This window comes from Lagopus leucura, unplaced genomic scaffold (genome assembly GCF_019238085.1).
Source record: "Lagopus leucura isolate 7727_CA_CO unplaced genomic scaffold, USGS_WTPT01 Super-Scaffold_100008, whole genome shotgun sequence".
NCBI lineage: Eukaryota > Metazoa > Chordata > Aves > Galliformes > Phasianidae > Lagopus > Lagopus leucura.
Window position 1 is genome coordinate 13,274,657 of NW_024962265.1, and position 23,540 is coordinate 13,298,196.

General features: G+C 41.8%; 1 protein-coding gene across 3 annotated transcripts in view; it reads left to right on the forward strand.

The window, feature by feature from the left end:
• The first annotated feature begins 1,073 nt into the window (after nt 1-1,073).
• Nucleotides 1,074-23,540, forward strand: part of PRKAR2B (protein kinase cAMP-dependent type II regulatory subunit beta) — an 82,085-nt gene continuing 59,618 nt past the window's right edge. For 2 of the 3 annotated variants that reach the window (XR_006179256.1, XM_042872833.1), the window contains exon 1: nt 1,078-1,434. Coding sequence is in view for 2 of the 3 variants with exons in the window: in XM_042872833.1 (XP_042728767.1) it covers nt 1,119-1,434 (316 nt within the window). In the remaining variant the exon portion in view is untranslated. Of the gene's footprint in view, nt 1,435-23,540 lie in introns of all 3 variants that reach the window. The other variant, XM_042872834.1, reaches the window with a different exon arrangement.

Genomic DNA, 23,540 nt, shown 5'->3' on the forward strand with positions numbered 1-23,540 from the left:
TAACAGTGATAGGGTGAGAGGAAATGGCCTCAAGTTGCACCAAGGGAGGTTCAGGTTGGATATTAGGAACAATTTCTTCCAAGAAAGAGTGGTGAGGCACTGGCACAGGCTGCCCAGGGAGGTGGGTGAGTCACTGACCCTGGAGGTGTTTAAGAACCGTGTTGATGTGGCACTGAGGGATGCGGTGCAGTGGATGTGGTGGGGATGGGCTGATGGTTGGACTGGATGACCATAGTGGTCTTTCCAACCTTAATGATTCCGTGTTTCTATAATCCCAACATGCATGATTACAAACCGGTTTTCATGCTTTCCCAGGACCTCCTTTTCAGAGGAGCGTTCAGCAGAGCTCTATGACAAAGCGGGCCCGCGGGCACTGCCTGCAGCCCTGAGTGCACGGCAGCAACAGCAGCACCTGCTCAGGGCACGGGGCCGGCAACGCTGAAATGGAACTTTTGTTTTTTCCAGCCGTTTCTTTCTCTAGATGTGGTGTTCGTGGACCTTGAGGCAGTCAGCTGACCGGAGGCATTTTCTGACACTGCGCTTCCTAAATTATGTGACTATGAACGTATGGCGTATCTACGCATACGAGCGATACGGGAATCTCTTTATGGTTGCCCGTGGCCCACAAAAAAAGCACAGCGGCAACGAGCATTGACATACCGCAGGGACGGCGGCTGCAGGGCTCCGCGGGGCGGCGGAACCCCCTCGGCGGGGCCGGAGCCTGAGCGGAGCGCCACACCCCGCTCCTCCCGATCGCGGGGGGTGGTGGGGGCGCGCTGCGGGCCGCAGTCCCCGGCGGGAGGTTGTCATGGTTTCCCGGGTCACATGTGTTCGAGGTTCCCCCGGCGCGGGGGGAGGAGGCGGCGGGGGCGGGGAGGTTTCAGTCACGGACGGGGCTGCCGCTGTCGCCGCCGCGCCGGCTGTGGGGCGAAGCGGAGAGAGAGGCTGCGGCCGCCGCCTGCCACGAGCCGCGGGCGGCAGCGCGGATCCACCCCCCGCCCGCTCCCACCTGCGCCGCCCAGGGGCACCCGCCGGGCGCCGCCTCGACCCCGGCCGCGGACCTCCGGCCCCCGCTTCTCCCCTTCCCCTGTTTCCCCCCCGCCCCGGCCGGCCCCGGCATGAGCATCTCCATCCCGGCGGGGCTGACGGAGCTGCTGCAGGGCTTCACGGTGGAGGTGCTGCGGAGCCAGCCCGCGGACCTGCTGGAGTTCGCCCTCCAGTACTTCGGGCGCCTCAAGGAGGAGGCGGCGGCGGCCAGGGCGGCGGCGAAGGAGAAGGAGGCGAGCGGCCGCCGGGCGGGCACCCCAGCGCCCGGCCATGACCGGGGCCAAGCGCCGCGCCGGGCTCCCCCCGACGCCCGCGGGGTCAACTTCGCCGAGGAGCCCATGCAGACCGACTCGGAGAGCGGCGAGGACGAGGAGCAGCGGTTCCCGGGTGAGGGCTGCCGGCCCCGAGGGGAGGGCGGAGGCGGCGGGGCTCGGGGAGGGGTCCGCCGGGTGCGGGGCGGCCCGGGGCGGGAGGAGAAGAGCGTGTGCCGGGAGACGGGCATTGTCCTCGAACGGAGCGCCGCCGGGGAGCGGCAGCCGCGCAGCGATGAGGTGCCGGCAGCGCCCGCTCCGGGCCGAGGGGTGCCGCCTCCCGGGGCCCGACTCCGGCCGTGGGGCTGTGCCCTTTGTTCAGGTGCGCGGCGGTCGTTCTCTCATTGCCGCGGCCGTGCCTAATTGCAGGCCTGTGGTACGCCCAATGAAGGCTTCCTCCTAGGGGCGTTCCGTGCCGTTCCTCTTTTGGAGGAGAAAATCGGCGTTTTCTGTTAGTCCGGTAGCACGCTGTTGTTACCTCAGAGAGCACCTCTGATGGGCGAGGTGCTGCATTCCCACGTTTGGTTACCGTGTTTCTTAGAGTAGAACGCTATTCGAAACCTGATGTCTTCTGAAAAGTCAGTTCTGCACGCGGGAGGGCCTCGGAGCTGACAGAGCCACCAGGGCGGCAGGGAGCGTGTGCAGCATGCCACCTTCTTTGGAGGGTGACACCTGTGTGCACCTTCGTGGGGCAGATGGGTTCCAGGTAGACGCTGTCAATGGGCGCAATGGAGTGAGACCAGGGCTGGGACACGGCTGTCTGAAGGGCACCCAGCATGTGGCCTTTGTGTGGTGAGGAGGATGGTGGAAGGAAGGGTTGGGCCGAGGGGACAGCGTGCCCTGTTTGTGGGCTTCTGGTTTGTGGAGTTGAAGTCTGCCCTGTCGGATCGCCTCAGGTTGTGCTAGAGGTAACTCTGCCTAGCAGAGCGCAGAAACCAGCTGCCTTCTAGGGGAGCATCAGTGCAGTCTTTAAAATAATGAGTGCATTTCATCAGGAAAAAAAAAATGTAGATGGTTAAGGATCAGGTAAGTTTTTAAAATGCTTTGTGCTGTGAGAGAGGCAGCATTCTTTTTATCTGTTCTCTGCGGCTGTGCTGTGTGTGTTCAGTGGGAATTTGAATCTGTCAGACAGGGTTTCCTGATTGACATGGTAATGTTGAACTCTAATGCTGACTGCATTGTCTGTGAGGTGGGTAGAATTCTGGAAATGTGCTCTATTTGAAAATGAAATGGTGATAATGTGGAAGAATAAAATTAATACTGTAGCTCGTTAACACCAGGCATAGTTTTCAGACGTGAGTTCTGTGATACTGAGCAGATTCTTATTCATTGGTGAATGGAGACCTCGAAGTGCAGGAATAGAGCCTGACCTTATTGGCCTGTGTGTGCCATACGTAAAAGTTTACAGGGTGCATTAAAGGGCTCACAATCAAGATTTTCCTGATAGTCATTCTGTTGCGACCTTGCTTTTTCATTAAGGGACGTCTAAGAATGACTTAGTTTGACTCTTTGTTTTGTGCATTTGGACCAAAAATATTTAAAATATCACATTTTTTAAGCCTAGTTTATTTTGAATGTTTAATTATATCCTGGCTTATAATTCGTGCCAGTTGGAGTAATTGATCATTAAAAGTCACAAAACCTGAAATATTTGTGAAACTACTTGGGAGGTGAATTAAGGAGTAATTTATAGTCAACAGTTACTAATCCTGTGCTTATGTATGGGCACATTCTGCAGTAGTGTGTATTTTAAATTCCAGTTGTATGCTTGCTTGTTGTATGTTGCTGCTAAGGTGACATAACTGTGCATTCAGCTTTTTGTTAATAACTGAAGGCATAAAACCTTGTACTTAAATCATTGTTCAAGAGTTTAAATAGCAATTCAGAAGTATACTTATTTTATGCTTTTCTTTTCAGCTTCTGTAAGAAGCAATTCTTGAATGTAAATTAGAGGATCAACCTTCATTTTCTATTTTGGCTTTTTTTTCTTTTTTTTTTTTGGTTTTCGTGCATAGTCAGACTGGTCCTGTATAGTCAATTTGTCCTATTTCTGTACTGCTTTTATGCAGCAGAAGAAAACACATTTGAGAAGTTTGTAGGAAATAAACTGGGGAGGAGCTCAGTCCTGGTAGCAGCACCTTTTCTTGCGGAGGCACTGTGCTTGAAATGTCATGTTGACAATATTCCTTAATTTGCCAATTCAAACAGGATGTTGCTGAGAGTTTGCTGTAATTGCTGCTGTCTCCAACTTGTCTTTCTGTCTGTCTGTCTTTTTTTCCCCCCTCCACAATACTTGTTTCTGAATACCTACAAATGCTGCAGTTGAACTCTGTCAGCATGAATTTTGTCCTTGAAATGCATTTTGGAAGATACTTAAGCGGTATTCCATTTTACAAATGACAAGCCGAGGCATAAGCTGTTTAAAAAAAGAAAAAAATACTGTCCTCGGGTTCAGGAGTCATACGTGATCCACAAATTCAACCATATTCAGGTCCTCTCTGCCTGTCAGATCAGTTCCCCACTCTGCTTGATGTGATTTGATTTAAAAGCAGTTTTGTTGTGGAGAACTTTGTTATTTTGGTGTAGTTCTGAATTGGTACCTGGAGTTATGTGACCTCTGAAATGCCATTGTTTAAGTTCAGGATATTCATATTATCCCTTTCTGAACACGCTGCTTACTTTGGAAGTCACTTTCAGGTCTTGGAGTATTTTTATTTCTTTATTTTTTTCCCTTTTAGATTTTGGCCTACATGGAGGTAGAAGGGCCAGTCACGAACACAGCTAATTCATGTTACTGCTAATAGCAGTTACTTACATTGAGCAGGACTGAATTATATTGCGTACTTAAAAAGGAGCCCCCTGTTTAGCAAATTCTTTTAACTTTTTGGAAGTTTGAAGTGTGCATTGAAAGGTATTACACAAAATTTGAAAATATTGAGTAAGATCCTTGTTCCCTTGCAGATGACCTGCATGTTGGCATGTACCTTGTTTTGATGATAATAACACACCTCATTTGTAGCAGCTGTGTTAAACAGTTGCTCGAATCTAAAATGTAGTATTTTGCCTAGCTGCCATATGAATTAGCAGAATGATGCTTTTAGGAGTAATGCTGTTGTTGTTTATGTCGGCTGTCTGCTGCGTTGGGTGTTCCGTTTGGTGTTAGATAGCCCATGTTTACCCTTTGTTTTACGGTGATGCTCTTCCTCGGATAGTCATGTATTTTAAGTGGAAAATACTTCAGCTGTCCATCTCCTCCCCCGTGACATTCTATTGGTGTGTCGGTGGTTTTGGGTTCCTTCCCTGAAAACTCACGCTATAAAATACAGGAGTACTTCTCAAATCTACCCTCTGGAAATATGAAGATATCACCGTTAAGTGAAACCTAAGTATTCTAGCTCAAAGTATCAGCGTTAGGGGCTTGTCTGTTCTATTGGTTTCTTTACTGAGTTTGAATTGTTCTACATCTGTAATGCTCATACATATTTTTTGAAATTGTGGAAGCCAGAGCATTGAGGAAAACCTCGCATGCATCAATGCTGGATTGTGGTGATGTGTGTGAACTGCTAACCTTACTTGCTGTTTTTTATCCTGAAATTAAATAAAACCTGAAAACATTTAACAGTTTGTAACCTTCCTCCAGGTCTGATGTGCAGTGATAGCAGGTAGGTAGAGCAGAGAAAGGGGCTAATAAGAGCAAGTAGGCAATATAAAAATGTGTAGGTTGTACTAGAATTTATTAAGAGATGGACCAAATGGGTTGTACTAGGATGTTATTCAGTCATGGACCATATAGAAAGATGTGAATTTCTTAGAAATGTGTATTTTCAAGTTAAAATCTGAGTTACTGTGGCTGGTAGCTGAAACTGTTGCTATCTGGGCTTGCTTAGCTAACTTCGGGAATGATGTTTTAATCTTTTCCATTCTCCTGCAGCAGAAATATAGCTATACAAGAAATGCCTTATTTATTTGTCTGTAAGGAAAAGTCAGACCCTCACTGGAGTAGGCTTGTTGAGGATGCAATTTAGAGAAGATGAGTTTCCAGTTACAGGTGTGTCTCTGTCAGAAATGTGTGAGCATGGGTGCTGCTGGCACACTCACTGACGAAGTTTTAGGTTATACTTCCTTGGATGTCTCCATGTTGTTTCTGGTGTGGTTCAGAGCACAGTGTATGTCCATTCAGAGTAGGCATTTGGGGTGCAGATAGCATCCAAAAACGAAAGAAGGAAAAGAATTTGTGTTGCAGTGGATGGTGCCTTGCTGTTTCTATTGGCTGCGGCAGTCAGGAGATGGCAACTGGCTGCTCTGACCCAACGCACAGGGTCACAAAAGCACAGAGCTTTGATTCCTTGCTTGAAATCTGAAGAATGATAGAGCATCTTGAGATAATGCTTCCTGTTATTTGTGACAGGAGCAAACTGAAACATTTACTTCCTGCCAGTAGTTATTTCACAAAGCAAGCCTGAGCAAGTTGGCAGTTTAATCCTCAAAAAAAAAAAAAAAAAAAATACATATATATATGTGTGTGTGTGTATGTATGCATGTATTATTATTTCCCCCCTTAATCTGACCCAGGTGTTTTTTTTTTTTTTTGCCTGGCAGAATTGCAGTCCAACAACTTAGTTTGACAAAATTGTAAGCAACTGTAAATGTGATCTTGTAATGGGAAGCATTTAGCAGTTTAGTAGTAGGACACGTGGCTCCACCTGGTTTGTGTATATATATGTAATTGCAGATGAGCAGCGTGCTTTTGTTATAACAGCTTTTTAAAATAAATGTTTTTAATAAGAATTTAGTTGAAATGATAGCAGCCTCCACTGCAAAGTATCTCCATGTCCCTGCTCAAAACAAAAGTGTGTGAGTGCTGGTGTATTTACTGGCTGTTGTTTTGTTAACGTTTGTCTCTGTGCATTTAAAAGAAGCAGGAAAAAATCCAAAAACACGTGGACAGAAATGAGCTGTACCAACAACGTTTCAGTTTATCTCCATCTTCTTTTTCTCCAAAGGAAACAATTTGAAGCCGACTTTGGCTGACTGCTTCTCTCAAAAAGGGAACGGTATTAACTCAGGAAGTGTGGAAAGACAAAGTTTTGTTGGTGTGAGTTTGAAATGATTACATTATAAGGTATAAACAGTGTCAGCACTACATCTACGCAGCACCACTCGGTTTTTTGCACCTATCATATCTGCTCTAAAGGAAAACTGGCTTACTTCAGGAATTGTCCCAGAACTTTGTCAGTCACTGACATTGGTTTTCCAAAGAGACCTTTCCCTTTGTTCCCCATATGCTTTTGGATGAATGGAGAAATTGATTGTTTTTTTTATTTTAAGTGAAGAAAATAAACATGTTTCTGTGGGACTAAGAAAGTACCAATTTTTAGAACGTTGCTAAGACAAGGGAGAATGACTTTATACTAAAAGAAGGAAGATTCAGGTTAGGTGTGAGGAAGACATTCTTTACTCAGAGGGCGGTGAGGCTCTGGCACAGCTGCCCATAGAGCTGTGGGTGCCCCATCCCTGGAGGTGCTCAGGGCTGGGTTGGATGGGGCTCTGGGCAGCCTGAGCCAGTTGGAGCAGGGTGATCTTTAAGGTCCTCTCCAATCTAAGCCATTCCTGTTGAAGTTTTAGAAAAGCAATGTAATGACTTAATGTTTATAACCTGCACAGACAGGTACTTCATCTACCTGTCTATAAGTTAAGCTTGGTTTAATACATATAGATCACAGGATTTATCCCCAGTCTGTTATGCAAAAGTATTGCATTGTGTTCTTCAGTACTGTCCAGGGAGAACTCACAGTTTGAGGGAAATCTACCTTAAATGGTGGAATCTCTACAGACTCATTGGCCTTAGCTGCTCTTGTAAATCTGGAGCATGTGGTTTGGAAAGCTCACATTTAGGTCACAAAATACAAATTAATCAAAGTACAGGCAGCTGCCCCATTTCTGTTCTTCGGGTATCAAAGATGACCTCTAGATTTGGAAATTTCATTTGTCAGGACAGTGATGAAAGAAACGGGAAGGCAAAGTGGAAGGCAGGACACAGACAAAAGAGGAATCACTGTGTGGTAAGGAAAATGGAAAGCTGAAAACAAGAGGAAGGAGAAAGTGTGGAAGTGAAGTAAAGGGAAGAAGATAAAAGAGAGCGCTCGCAAGCAGAGGAGCATTCACTTCTCTTTACTGCTGTCATCATATATACACCCCAAACATATGTCCTGAATTTTTTAATTGAAATTCTAGTTGCTTTGTACATGTGTTTTTGAGAAGCAAAAGTGCAAATTTAGAACACGTTGACCTTTAGTTTTAGTTTATCATAGAATCTGTAGGGTTGAAAGGGACCTTTGAAGGTCATCTAGTCCAACTCGCCTGTAACGGGGAAGCGCACAGCTAGATCAGGTTGACCAGGGATTGATCTAGCTTTGTCTTTTATGCCATGGAATAACTATTCCTCCAGCAAGTTTGAGCTTTTCATTGGAGCTTTGAGTGAACACAGTTGCGAAGGAGTTTGGTACTTTTAAAGGTGAGTGATTATCGTGTGGTGAATGAAGGAGGGGGAATACATTGTGGAAGAAGACCCGTTTGAAAGGGAACTCTCTGCTGCTAGAGTAGGGCTTGATATACGTGAGTTAGAAGAAAGTGTGTTATTTATTTATTTCCACACAGGTATTATTTATTATAAATAATGAATACATGGACTTTTTTATTGTTCCATGGTTATGGGTGTGTGAAACCCTATGAAGACCATGTGTGGATGAGTTGTTATATGCCTGGTAAATGTGGTTTTTTTTTTAATTTTTTTTAAAGTATGCACAGCTGTAAGTAGGCATTCCTACCATAAATGTGAGCTAGGGGATTAATGGTAGTCTTGCAATAATTCTAAGGAAAATATATCCATTTATTTATTTTCTTTGACAATCAGTGATGGAGTGGTTGATTCCAGATAGATTTGTGTAGAGATTTTGTACTGACAGCCCCTCCCCTTCCAGGGTTGAACCCTTTTACTTACTGGATAGGAATGATGACTTGTTTACGTCATGGAACTGAACACCAGGTTCTTAATGTCAGTTTTGATCCTGACTGGTAACTACAAACTTTTTCTTTATAGAATTTTTGTCATATGGATTAGTGCTCAGTCATAGTGCTGAATGAAATGTTTAGCTAGATTGTTTATTCCTAGCCGTTCTCTCTTCACTCTTACTTTTTTAACATGTCCAGTTTTATTGCGTGGTTTTGTTTTGTTTTGTTTTTTGGAAGAAAGGCTTCATGTTTATAAATTCCTTTTTTTTTTTTTTTTTTATTTTAACATTCTTGGAACTCTGTTGCAAGCTTTTGTGCATCTCGTGATAAAAATAAAAGAAGTACTCACACAGAATTTCTGTTTGCAGTCGCTAGGGAGTGTAGTATATAAATTCAGATATAAACTGATCCAGCAAGTAAGCTAGAGGTACAGTTTCAGGGCCATGTCAAAAATGTGATGTTAATCAAATGTCCAGTGTCTATCAGATGCTTAGTTTGGCATTTTAATTGATACCATGCTGCACAAAGAAGTGGGAGGTCTGAAATGAAGGCAGATGTAACCAGGCAAAGGTGCCTGAAGTGGGTGGGAGGTAAACTGCAGGTTGTAGGCACAGCTCCACAGAATGTGCTGAACAGCAGCCATGTGACAGCTTCCATCCTTGTCTTATGAGGCACACTGATAGCATTGCTGCTTGAAAAGTGATTAACAGACCACAAGTAAAATGAGGAAACAGTAATGAGTGAAATTAATGAGTGAAACAACAGAAGAATCCAGGTTTAAATTTAGTCTGCCTTGTCTTATTTTGTACTGTAACTCAGGTTGATGGAAGGTAGAGTGGTGCAAAACAAGTCCTAACAACAGAAAGTGTTTTTTGCTTTTGTTTTTGCCTCTTAAGCTGCTCTACTTAATGATATTAATTTAAAAAAACAAAAGAAAAAGTAATCAGAGCAAGAATTTGAAGCTGAAAGCTTAGGGCATAAAGGTTAACAAGAATAGCTTTCTTAAACATAGTGTTCCAGTTATTTGACTAAAATGCTTGTTGCTAAGCTGGGCTAAAAAGGTCAATTGGTAAATATGAGAAGATTTATTTAATGGAGAGACAAGAAAATTGTGGTATAAAATAGATTCTGGAGGGAAAGCAAGTAACGTGATCTTTCCTGCTCAGAGTTGTTCCAGAGACCATCCTGCTTTTACAGAGATCTTCTTCACTGCATTGACCCTTCCTGATGCAGCTGTAAAATGTGGTTCTTATAAATACTAGTAGTCTCTTCATAGTGTAATTTTTTTAACATGTCATGTCTGCTGTAATACATACCAGACAGGAAGAAACGAAGCCTTGCCCAGTGCTGGAAACAAAACATTCCTTGCAAAGCCTCATATACTGTAAATAAAAGATGTACAGAATCTTTGCTGTCAAGATGGATACAAGGTGTAAGTCAGTGTAGACATTCAGACCTGTTAATTTGAGTGCACAGGCTACAAGGTTTAGTGCTTTTTCCCATTCTGATTTTAGTGATGGGTTTGTAATCGTAGTGTGAAGCACACGATCAAGTGCAGTGCATTATGAAGTTTGAAACTGTTGCAGTGTATGGATTAATTTCATCTGGAGTGGTGATGAGAGTATTGTGGCCTTTTTTCTATGATTCCACACATCGGTGCGTGTTGTCATTGCAGTGATCTTGTCCTCCTGATTTGTTTCCCATTAATTTCACCACTGACCCTGTTCCCTTTCAGTTCCTCCCTACAGCCACAACAGTTTTTCGTTTATGGTTAAGGAACCCCGTGATTATGGCAGTGATCACCTTTGGTGAAAAGTGCTGACGAATGTAGCTTGGAATATGGATTGATCAAGACGTTTGTTTTTGAGATTTTTGGCATTAATTTGCATGAATGTCTGCAAATCTAGTAACAACATTAAACCCCTATCCCTGGATTAACAGAGGTGAGGAAGTATAATGACAAAAAACTTTGTCTAATTCAGAGCTAGAATTGTCCAGAGATTTCTTGTTCTCTTTCAAAACACTGTGTTACTCATCACAGTCATAGCCATTAAAAATACAAAGTTTACTACAGATATATCTATTATTAGAACAACAGAAAATATGTCTATATAAAAGTTGAAGTTGAGGGATTAGAATCTAGATACCTTTACAGATCTGCTTCTTCATGTGCCTCTCTAGTACCATTTAGGGCTAAAGATCATTTTCTCTTTGGTTCTGGATTTTTTTTCTTCTTTTCCCCACCCCCCCCTTCTCTCTTTTTAATGCATACTTTCTGTTTACAGCCATTTCATTCAATACCTTTAAGCTCTGAGTTGCATTTGGGCATCTTTCCCTGAAAGCCATTGTTAAGCTGATAACCTGTTCGTCTCTATTGCTTTTCAGTAGGTATTCAAAACATCAGAATCACTCATCTAGCCTTTACCACTATGTTATTTAAGCATTTGTGAGGTAATTTAAATGTAGACTTACGTCTTTTTACCTTTCTGTTGCTTCAATCTACAGGAATTATTATTGAATAGCTATGGATTATCCATATATGGATATATGGATTAAAAAATTGTACTGAAAGTAGATAGATGGCTGTTTATTCTTGTATACTGCAAACTTTAATTCTCTGGGAAGTTTATCTTCAGTATTTATCTCTGTGTCTCCCTTCCTAATCTGTCAATTTAGTCCTTCTACTGGAATGAGCTACTGCTGGCAGCTAAGGTGGGAGTAGATTCATTTCCATTATCCATATTACAAAAAGAAGTATTTTTTCTTCTGTTTTTGCTTTTGTGTAACACAAAATGGAGCTGCTGTTTTAAGTGGGCGCTATTCTGTTACCTCTGAGGAATATATTGGCATATGAACCAGGTCTATCTGTGATTATTTCAGGTTATGGTTTCAAAAAGTTAAGAACTGAAAGGAAACAATTTCATGCTTTCTCTGGCTCCATGGTTTAAATCACTGCTTTTGCCAAAAATGCAGCCTTTGGGGTGTACACAGAGACTGGGAAGTCTCAGGACCTTGGGAAATCTCCAGTCAGTGAACAGTTTGAGCTTCTGAGAGAAAGGAATATTTTCCGTGCAAGCAAGCAGGTGGTACTAGTATGTCCTCTTCTGTGACTGTGTTCTTGGGTAGTTTTTGGACTGCCTTTTCCTCAAGAGGGAAGTGAATTACTGCTAGAAAAACTTACATTCATGCTAATGCCAAAATTGGATGCCACTGATGTAGATTCCACTGTAGATTACTTTTTTTTTTTTTTTTTCTGATGAGGTTTTGGGAAGCTTAAGAATAAACCAGTGGGCTGCAACCTACTTCATCTGTCTCAGCCATCTTTTTTTTTTTTTTTTCTTTTTTTTTTTTTTTCTTTTTTCTGAAGGGACCTTCTGGTGCACTAACTGGGAGGAGAGGGAAAGAGAAACAAACTCTGGTAGGAGATAGTAAAATACAGCAACACTCCTGTTTTTCACCTTTTCTTGCAGTTAGAGTATATCAAGTATTGTTTTCCTGCTTTTGCTTTTTGTAATATGGAAAATAAGATTACTTTACCTGCTTTTTAAACTGAAACTGAATTAGTGGCCAACATCAGTTCTCCTTGTTTTGAAATAAAGGCTTATTTACAGTTTTCCTTGACAGTAATGGAAGATAAATCACAGAAATGTGGATGATCACATTTCTCAGTCCGAAGGAAGCAGGGTGAGATTTGCAGTTCTGATGCTTGCTGTTGTTATAGATGTGTTATCAGGTAATGGAGGACAATCTAGGGGTAAGTTGAGTTAAGGTCATTGTACAGGCCTTTCCTAAGAGGCAAGTTACAATATCTTGTATGCAGCTCATTGTACTTGGTGTGCCTCACTGGGTGCTTACTGGAACACGCTTTTTATGTTAGAAAAATGCTTTTACTTCTGATTCTGGAAGAGTTGTACTACCCCAGAGTGTGAATCCCTGACAAAATCAAGACAGTGCGTAGAAATGAATTACAGGGAGGAATGTCTTTCAGTCCTATGGGCCAGTGAGTCTGATGGAGCTTCTCCCTGGGGCAGTGGGCTATTTGCTCTCCCTTCAGCTGGGAGGTGGCAGCGCCAGGCTCCTTTTGGGGAGGCCCTGTGCTCCCCTTGGGTAGAGACCTGGAGCTGTCCGCCCGGGAGGTGCTGGAGGCCCATGAGCTCCCAGCCCTGCTGCACGAGTGGGGAATTCAGCAGATGGGAAACAGGATTGGTTTCATTCACTTCTCAGCTGCCTGGATATTTCTGTGCTATTTCTAAGGCGTATTTTACTTTTGAGAAAGGAATTACCAGTTGTGGGTGTAGTGCAGATCAATACTTTACCGTCTGATATCTCAACCTCAGCATTTATTGCAAACTCCTCCTTGGAACTTTTATTTTTTTAAATTTTGATGTTTTATTTGCTGATCGCAATACTCAGCTGCTTGTTCAGAAATAGTCTGGCTGCAGAACACTAACCGTACAAAGTGGCACGTAACCATTGTTTCTTTAAATCGCCACATAAAGAGCAAGCTAGTGCGTTACATTAATGTGTACATACAGCTGCAACGTTTGGGTTATTTAGGAAACACAGGGCTAAAGGTGATTTACAGTTTGCAGTTCAGGACAGCACCTTAATACCTGGCTCAGAGCCATCGCATGCTACCGTTCAGAGCTGTCTGGTACTGATTAGCTGTGGCTGACCTGCCAAACAAGTCTGACCAGTTCTGAGTTTGTCATCTTTCAGGATGTGTAGCATTCTGGTGGCAACTGTTAGTGTTCACAAATTGGCAGGATGTTCTTTTCTTTGGGACTTTCCTCGGTGTTAAATTTAATTGAAATTGTCTAGCAGGTTCAGAAGATAACGAGAACAAGCAAATGGATAGCATCATAGTGTAAACTTTTCCGTGAACTAAGGCTGAAGAAATCAAGCAGGAAGCAGTTTCCTTGAATTGGGTAGTTATTACTGACACTGATTAATAACAGCAGTTTCTGCAGTAGCCCTTATTAATTGCTGTATTGTAAGTCAGTCTGTCATTTGCAAAATGAAATGACATTTGCTTGTTTCTAGTGTTCAAATGGTTTGTGCTGAAACTAATTAGAATGGACAGGTCTGTTTTTGTGGAAGGGCAATCTTTCTTTCTAAATAGAGTGGAAACTTGATTGCTACTACACTTATAGTTCTTAGATGTTACTGTAACCTTTGCTCAGAGGAGTCTGGTTATTGCTGAATAAAAGTATTTCTTTGTGATTTTGTTTTGTTTGAATTTGGAAAAGATACAAAGGTCAGAATGTAAACACAAGCGCTGTTTTGAAAATGTAAATGCAGAGCCAAGAAGATTTACGCATTCATGCCGGAAACTCTACTTTATATTTATTTCTGGCTAGGAACTCACATTGTTTAACTTGTGTTCTGCGTTCCAGGACAAATAGTTTATAGAGCTGTAGAATTACTTTTTTTTTTTTTTTTAATTACACTTTTAAAAATTATTAAAATAAAACTCCTCCTTTTTCTTATACAAGTTGTATATTATGGATTCTATAGTAGGGTGTTTCAGTAAAGATACTTTCTCTGAGTGCAATTTATATTTGACATTGATTTCAGTGTTTATGTATTGGGGGATTAAATGTATAGAGTGGATTGTACTTTAAGAAGTGGAAAGTAAGTAGAAATCTTCTAGTTTGAGTTGAAAACTCCTATAAATTCCAAGTAGGGTGAGAGCTGAAACTCAGTGGTGCAAATAAATCCGTCCCTTTTTTTATGAATGTATTGAAAGGAAGCATGTATAATTATAAATATAATTTTAATTATATAAATACAATTCTCATCCTGAAAAAAAATTATTGGTAATTAATTGTTTGAGTTTTTAAAATAATATATATGCCATTTCTAGTGGACAACTCCTCCATATTTTATGGAGATGGTTGATTTCCAAGTGACCTTTTGCTTTAGTATCAAAAATGAGAATTTGGCTCTGAAACTGTGGAATAGATGTATTAATCAGAATTATTGGCCTGACTGTAAATTTAGATAGCTTTTGTCTGTAATACTTTCACAAATTTGTAAGGTTTTAACACAGAAACACATGCAGGGCCTATGAAACCATATACTGCAGAAAATGTGTGTCTGTTTTTACAGACCAACTTGATGAAGCTTCTAGGCTGTGAGAAGTTAGTTATATTCTCATTTAAAAATGCATTTATATGATGCAGTATACTAACTGAGGGTAACATTTCCCATATTTCACCAATCATAAGAGATACTTTGGAAATACACAACAGAATTTTATGAAGCCTGCTAGAGAAGTAAGGCCTCCTTTTTTTATGATGTTTGTCTCTAACATCAGAAGCAGATGTTGGTGTGGTGGCAGTAGAGGCTGAACCTTCCTGCCAGTGCTCCATTACGTTTTGTTGCTGTGGGACAGAGGGCAGCAGAAGGGCAGGCTGGCAGAATGATGTCTGACATGGGAGAGTATATGAAGTGAAGGTTTCCATAGAAATAAATAGGAGACATTGCTTTCAGAGTAACTGCGTATTTAATTACTCTGTGGGTCCAAATGAAATCCACAAGACAAACAAATTTGGTCTGAAAGGTAAGGTTTGGTCCCTTCTAATCTCATCCCTAGATAACTGTCCTATGAAGAAGGATCCAGCAGTTAAAAGTAGGGCTGTGAGAGAGGAGATACGTTGTGTTAAATCTGTGTAACAGACTTGCTGTGTACCTTTGAGTTGCTTGCACTGGAATACCAGAATAATTCTTGTAAACATATGAAGCCTATGTGACTTTAAGATAGTAGATGTCCTCAAATTAAAACAAAACAACCACAACAAAACAACAACAAAAAAAAACCCCAAACGCTGCCTTTTCGTTCCCTTTACCTTTCCCAAAATCTGTTTTTCCTAGCTTCTCCCGTCTCTCCTTCCTCTCCCCCAAACAACTTCCAAATAGTCAAGTTGAAAACTTAAGATTCTGTAAAATACTCAAGTATTAAAAAATAGCTCCACACCATGTGTTTAGGATACAAAGGTTGCCTATAAAAGCAATAACAAAACTGTGAGAATCTATAGTAAATTTTGCCAATGTCTTTCATAGATTACATCTGGCCAGCTTGCAATTTTCCAGATTTTATTGTAGGAAAGTGCCAGTAAGGGCACTAGAAGCTGTACTGTTGTAGTCTACTGGAGAGAATATTCCCAAATTAACAGAATTCTTGCTGGGCCAGCAGCTGTCCCAGAAGGGACGTGTCATTTGTGCTGTTGTGGGATTGGGAAGTGCTGGAGATGGCCTCAGGCAGCTACACTCCAGCAGCCCGTTCTCAGCTGGAGCAAACAAACGTGGTTGTTTACCCGGTTTTCTATGAGACACGATTTCTGGTTATTTCTGCTGTAAAACCATTACAGAAAAATACATTAAACAGTGTGTTCTTCTGGTTGATCTTAACGTCAGTGTCAGACCTTTAATATATATAGACATTTAATATAGACAGGGTGAATAAATTTGTCTCATTTCTGTTTGGTTTTGGTTGTTTTGTTTTTTTCTTAAGTTGTCCTTGTTTTTATTTTTTATTTTTAATAATTTAATATTACTTTTTGTTTTATTTCTTCCTTCCAAAATAATTTTAAAAAGAAAAAGTAGCAGTAGTACTCCTTCTATTCAACCCATGTAAGGCCCCATCTGGAGCGCTGAATCCATGTCTGGGGCCTGCAACACATGAAGGATGTGGAGCTTTTGGAGAGGGTTCAGAGGAGAGCCATAAATACGATTCAGGGGCTGGAGCACCTCTGTTGTGAAGGTAGGCTGAAGGAACTGAGTTTGTTCAGCCTGGAAGACAGAAGGCTGCAGGGAGACTTCATTGTGGCCTTTCAATATTTAAAGGGAGTTTGTAAACATGAGGGAAATCAACTTTCTACGAGAGCAGATAGTGAGAGGACAAGGCAGAATGGTGTTAAACTAAAGGAAAGGAAACTTAGATTAGATTTTGGGGGAAAGTTTTTTTGCTGAGGAAGTGGTAAGATGATGGAACAGGCTGCTCAGAGAGGTTGTGGATGTCCCATCCCCAGGGGTGTCTAAGACCAGGCTGGATGGGGCCCTGGGCAATCTGATCTAATACTTGACCTAGTGGTTGCCAACCCTGCCTGTGGCAGGGGGTTGGAACTTGGTGATCCTTGTGGTCCCTTCCAAACCAAGCCGTTCTATGATATTCACTTCTAATAACCTAATGTGGATGCTGACAACATAGAAGAAGCATTACTTTTAACTTAAAATTATGAAGATGAGCTTCCTTTAATTTCAAAAACTTTATGAAGCAGTCCACGTTTAAAAAAAAAAAAAAAGTTAAGAAAACAAGGAAAAAATGTTAGTTAAAAATAATTCATAGAAAGTGTATTTTTTTTTTTTTTTTTTTTTCTCCTTTTCATCTTCATGGTAGTACATACTTCTTTCAGTAATCTGAAACAGCAGCTCTGACCTTTCTTCTTTGTGGATACTGGAATACTCAGATCACTAGGTCAGAGTCAGGCTTTTTACCTGCTTTTTGGCATGCTTGTGTGCACATTGGCTTGGATTCAAGAGAAGAGCTGTCAGTGCTTGCCCTGGAGCATAGCACTGCCTAGGGGGTACTTTTTTTTCCCTGGAGGTGCGTGTTGCTGATCTGACGTGTAACCAGTCAAGCAAATTCATCCCTCAGTTTTTGTGTCTCCCTTTCCGATGCAGTCTTGCTTTTTGCTATTTACCCACTGTAAACATTTATTTGAAGGGCAGTGGAGGCTGGGGAATACACTGACAGAACAAGAAGCACTTCACTGGAGTGAAGAGTTTCTTTCATGTCCCCAAAGCAGAGTCATTTTTCTCTTTAATGACTTGTGTCAGAGCAGGGCTCCAGATAGACAGTTGCATCTCCTGCTTTCCCTGTTTCTGTATATTTCCCTGTTTACTGCCTGTTTTTCACCCCAAGTGGGTAGCTGTAAGTAGACAATGTGAAGAAGCATACGTTGACTTTTTGGATGGGTCTGGAGGGGTGGAATCTTTGGGTCATGACCACATACATTTCATTTCAACTGGTGTAGTAGTTTTTCAGGCAGTGACTTCATTATCAATTGTATACTGGAGCAAACTGGGAGCGTGTTAGGTTATTTCTTGAACCACTGGTAGCAGACTGCTATTTCGTGCCATGTGTTATTTCCTTGCCCAGTGACTAATCAGCGTGTGGCTGGCTGCAAAGCTCAGTTATCAGGAGTCACGGAAAGTTGGCCCTACACAGGAATCTCACAGATAGTTACAGAAGGCAGCTGAGGCAATGTTCTCAAGCTTTGCTAGCCAGGAACAGAATGAAATGGGAGCGGAAGTGGTTGTGTTGCTGAAGCTTGCTTACAGCAGATGCAACTTTTCAAACATTGCCTGAACTATTGAGCAAAATGAAGTAGAACTGAAAAATTCTTACTGGCCATTACTAGAAATTTCTGGATGTTATCCTGAAGTAATGTAGCCATAAGGAATAGTGGGATGTAAAGTTTTAAGCTGTCTCATAGAATGCTTTTGCTGGTACTGCAGTTAAAAGAAAGCAAATGGCAGTAGATAGATTGCTCTTCTCCCAGGCAAATAGTAGGACCCGAGGAAATGGCCAGAAGTTATACCAGAGGAGGTTTAGGTTGGATATTAGGAGAAACTTTTTCTCTCAAAGGGTGTTCAGGCACTGGAATGGCTGCCCAGGGAGGTGGTGGAGTCGCCGTCCCTGGCAGTGTTCAAGAGGCGCCTGGATGAGGAGCTACGAGAGATGGTTTAGTAGCTTGTGGCACTGATAGGAATGGGAGGGTGGTTGGACTAAGATGATCTTGCAGGTCGTTTCCAACCTTGTGATTCTGTGATATTTGTATTTTAAACAGCCCCCCTGCTTGTAGGCACTGCTCAGATGCTACCGATAATCCCTGTTTCACATAAACAAAACAAAAAGTGCTTAGGTAAACTGGTATCTGGAGCTTCGTTCCACACACCTCACCTCTCTTGCTCAAGTCTATTGGTTTGGGACAGAAGAGACGTAAACTATTTACGTGTTCATGTACTCTGTTTGAACTGCAGGATCTCTTTGACCTTTCTGTTCTCTAGAGAAGTGAGTTACATGATTTTGAAGCCTCCATCCTCAAGGCACAGGTACTGACTTGAGAGCGAGAGGCAGCTTGAGATTAGAGAGATTTGTAAAGAGCTTCTAGTGACAGAGTTTTGTATCAATATGTCTAAATTTTACCTTCAGGACACAAAATCTCCATGCTGAGCAACTGAGCTGTCTACACATTTTCTATGTGTGTTCTATATATTCTGGGCTATAACCCTGGGGTATTTTGGGGATCTTCTGAATTGTTCTTAATTGCAATCCTTGGAAAAAGAACCTTTAAAAAGAGGTATTACTGCATATCTAAGTGTAGGAGGGTGGTGATCATGGAGATAGGATCCTCATTGCACTTGCCCTGTGTTTGTTCAATAAGAACCTGACATAAGCTGCTGACTACAAGGACAAAACTGGTCATCCTTGGTTTCCACTCTTCTTTACCTCTTCAGTTGAGAGAAAATGATGGCCAGCTATGCAGTTCAGGAAAAGCTGGTTGTAAGGTCCTTACTCCATATGCTTCTGGGTGATGGAAATATATTAGATATTTTGCTTTTTAGGCACTACTGTCAGGATGACATCACTATATGATGTTCCTTTGAGTGAATCTTTATCGATAGAAAGGACAGTAATTTGTTTTATTGCAACTTGTGGTAGCTTGCTATTGATGCATTTTTGTAGCTGCCTGCAGTCTTCTGTTGGCTTGCAGATTTTGTAATGTCATGATGCACCTGAATTGCTGGTGCAGTGTCAACAGGCCAGCATGCAGGTGGTTCATTGTTAAACCTGTGGAAGTTTGTGGAGTCACATAGGTATTATCATAACCTATTCTTTGGTGACTTTCTTTAACCCTGACTATTCAGAGTCAATCTGAACCATGCCCGAGATCTTGTTATTGCATCATCAATAGTCTTGTGGATGTGGGTGGTGACTGTGGATGACAGGGAGGTAGATGTCTCTTGTTACAGCTGAGTCTAAGTCCCGCCTTCTCCCTGGATTGATGTTTGCATGTTGTCCTACATGTCTGCACTCACTTACTCTTGCAAACATTGCATGGGTGCCTGAGGTTTATGTGGAAATTAGTGCAGTGAAGAGTGGTTATGCTTCAGCGTAATCCCTTACTGCTGCTTGCATAAATCTAGCTTTGCACATATAGGAACAATGATATTTTTTTTCTTCTCCCCTTTCAGCCTTTGTCTCAACCTCTAAAATCTCAACATTTTAGTTTATTAGCCTGAGCTTTTATATTGCTGGTGTTATCCAGGTCTACGTCCTAGCGGTTCAAGGATTTACAAAAACAAAAGGAACTCCAACAAACCCAGTCTAGGAAATACTGATCTGTGGGACCTGTGCCTGGTGAGGTGTTAGCATCGCGTTGAGGCACTCTGGTGGATGTGTGCCTAGCTGCTCAGAGGACACTGGGACTTCGCATGTGCTTGTTTCACTACACATTTTTGCTGGCTGCCAGACAACAGCCAGTTTGTCTGGCAATGGGAGGGTGTAGTTTGGAGGCTGTGAAAACAATGAGCTGTCTGAGCAGGAGACAGGAGGTGTACTCTGCCCATGGGCTGGGATGGGTGCTTCAGCAGTGTGCTGAAGTGAAAAGGCACCATCCTGCCGTTATTATTGTCAGCAAACTTCTGAGGAGCTGGCATTTATGTGGTTGGAATGAGGACAGAACAACTGAGAGGCTTCTCTTCATTGTTTATGACTATTTTTTTATCTAGAAACTGAGAGCTACAGGAATGTGTGTGTATAGATATGTCTACTGAAACAGACTCAGTGCCATTCTTCTCATTAAAATATTCGGGCTATTCAGACAATAACACTTAGAGTTTAGGTGTTTTTTTTTTTCTTCTTTTCTTCTCTTTTTAATAGCATCATGGAGTCACTGAATGGTTTGGGTTGAAAGGGACCTTAAAGCCCCACAACCCCAATCCCTGCCGCAGGCTGGCTGCCACCTCCCAGCTCAGGCTGCCCAGGGCCCCATTCATCCTGGCATTGAACATCTCCAGGGATGGGGCATCTGCAGCTTGTTCCAGCAGCTCACCACCCTTTGAATAAAGAATTTCCTCCTAATAGCTAAACCAAGTCTCCCCTTTTTTAGTTTAAAGCCGTTCCCCCTTGTCCTTTCACTATCAAATAGTGTAAAAAGTTGGTCTCTCTTGTGTTTATAAGTTTTTTTAAGTACTGGAAGGTCACAATAAGGCCTTTTCTTCTCCAGGCTGAACAAGCTCGGCTCCCTCAGCCTTTCCCCATAAGAGAGGTGCTCCATCCCCCTGAGCATCTTCATGGCCGCCTTCTCAACACTGCTGGTTTGTGTCAAGCCTTCCCATCCGCCTTTTCATTTGTGCTGAGTAACAAAAATGTGCTTTGCCTCATCCTCTGAAAACTAACAAAGCTGTATGTTTTAGTTAGGACCAGCTGTGAATGAATGAATATCATGAATGCAAGAGAAACTCCCCTTAAGTATATAATGTTCTTAAACGTGAGATTTAAAATCTTAAATTTCACCAGTAAATGAAAAAGCAGATGATGCAGGCTGTGGATTATACATATTCGTATATTACTTTTTTTAATCAGTGTACTTTGTAGTGGAGACTTCTGCCATGCAGGCTGACTTTGTATAAAATCTTAACTTCAGACAGTTTTATTGGCATTTGCCCATGTTGTATTTGTTCTAGTAATCTCGTGACAAAGTCACAAAAACATGATCAATAGTGGGAAAACCAGAGTCTCAAAAGTTTGAGATATTGGATTAAACACAGATGGTATAAATGTATAGGGGGAGAAATCAGTTATGTTCATAGTCTTAACCACTATAATTATAAACTCACACAAAGATGTACTCCCTCAGAGAAGAATGCTGACAGCCATAACATCCCAACCCACTGCCAGCAACAAGGTTGCAACTTCATTCCTTCGTAATAAATAAAACTTGCAGGTATTGTCAAGAGATGTGGGGGAAAAAAAGAAAAAGAAAAAGAAAAAAATAGGTTGGAATTTTGTGAAATGGAGTTCCCAAAGCACAGTAGTGTAATAGCTAGGGGAAGCTGTTAGATACTTAAGAATTCAGGAGAATGGGTCACTTAAGCAAAATTTTGGGCTGTCTAGCTTGCAGCTTGGCAGAAATATTGATCTGAAGACAGGTGTGAGTAATTCATATCTTGTGAGATGCTGATGACATAAATGGTTTGCTGGCTCTGCAGAGGAGCAGCACCATCCCTTTGCTGGGGGCTGCTGTGGAGCTTTGGCAGGATGACCTGTTTTTCTCCCATTCTGACAGGGAACTTGCATACGTTAGTAAATATGCTTCAGGCAGCAAAATTAGAAAGCAGAAAGGAACATGAAATTGGATCTGAACGCCTACACTGTAGTGTTAGAAAGCAAATAACCATAATATTCCTAAAATAGCTCATGAAATTTCAAGTGGAAAAAAGCCATTTACAGATGGTAAGAAGATAAAAGCATTACTGACATTATATATCTGATCAGCTTTAGTGGAGTTGTAAACTATGCTTTGGCTATAGCAGGATATTTCTTGAAGATTAGGATAAATTAAATTGCTCAGGTAGGGAAGGGGGATGGTACCACAAGTGAGGGGATGGTGATATTGCCTTCTAAAAGAAATTAATAATCAGCAGTCGACTCTGCTAGGCAGAAATAGGGAGTTTGGTAAATTGTGCAGAAGCAGAGGGTGAAAGTAAAAGGGGATTATTGGTGTTCAAACTAAAGCAGTGCGTCAGGTCTTGGATTTAGGCTCTATAGAAGGGCTTGGGTTTTTCATTGGCTGGAGCATGTTGTAGGAAGACTGACATCCCACATGCATTTATTCCACTGGTATTTCTGGGTTCAATTTCATACTCTTTTTTTTCATCTTTCTAAATGCATCATTTCTGATGGGCATAATCTTCTGAATAACATCATTAATTTTTGTCAGGTGTACTGAGTAGTACGGGAGTGAGGGCAGCCAGGACTCCATGCCAGAGCTTCATCACAGGTTCAGATTTTCAGTCCAAGTCTGGGCAATTTCTGGTGCAAATGAATGTGTTGTAGCCTTTGGCAAAACAAAGGGCTAGAATTGTTACTATGAATTATTTTTTATTTTTATTTTGTTTCCCTGTGTAGATGACTGATTCATTTTAATGAGGTAATATCTGAGTTTACTGGTCACTAGCAGTAATGATGAGGATGAGTTTGTAAAGGAAGGCGTGCTTCTGTAGCATGTAGGTCTGTGTAACAGAATTAACAGTTCAGATAAGTAGTACTCAATACAGCAACATATTCTCTCTCTTTCCCCCCCACCCCCCTAATCTCAGAAGGAGATACTTTAGTGGAGAAAGTACCTATGCTCTCCAAGCAGCATTTTGTCCCCTCTAATGTTCCACAACCTTGGGCCATTGCTCTAACACATCAGACAGGCATTTCATCTTTTTGTTCTTGGTGTTAGTAATTACATACAGCGGCAGTAATTCACAGTGGCTGAAATTTCTTAATGGATAAAGTGAGAAAGGTTTCTTTGCCTCTCACTCAAGGTTTGTGTTACTGCAGATTAAATGCTTTGCCACCTCATGATGAGGTGAGTGGCTGGATGTCCATGACAAAACATGAATGTGACAGTGTGCTGCTCTGTAGCAACATTTTGAAAACAAATATTTTTTAAATTAATACTGATTATAACCTGGGAGTAATGTAAAAGCACTGAAACAGTGTATTAGAATCTCTGTTCATTGAATGTTTTCAGGGGCCATTTAAAATGTTGCTGTTTTCCTAGTACTGCAAATTTACATTTTGAGTAGATATATAGAATAAGTTTTCATTTTCAGCAATTTAGAGACTGAGGTATTTGTCTGTATTTTTAATTTGTGTTTTTGTGCAGTGACACTGTAATAATCAATTTGTCAAAGATTTTGATGAGCATTTACTTGATAATAGTTCTCAAGATAGGCTTCTGGATTTGAAGAACTGATTTGTGGCTTCGCGCTGTGCGGTCACCAGGGAGAGGTGAGGTGAGAGAGTTTGTGTTTTGGTCTCAGTTTGATCGAGCAAGTTGTGTATATTTCATGGGAGACATGGCTTGTATGCGGATTGAAGTGTGC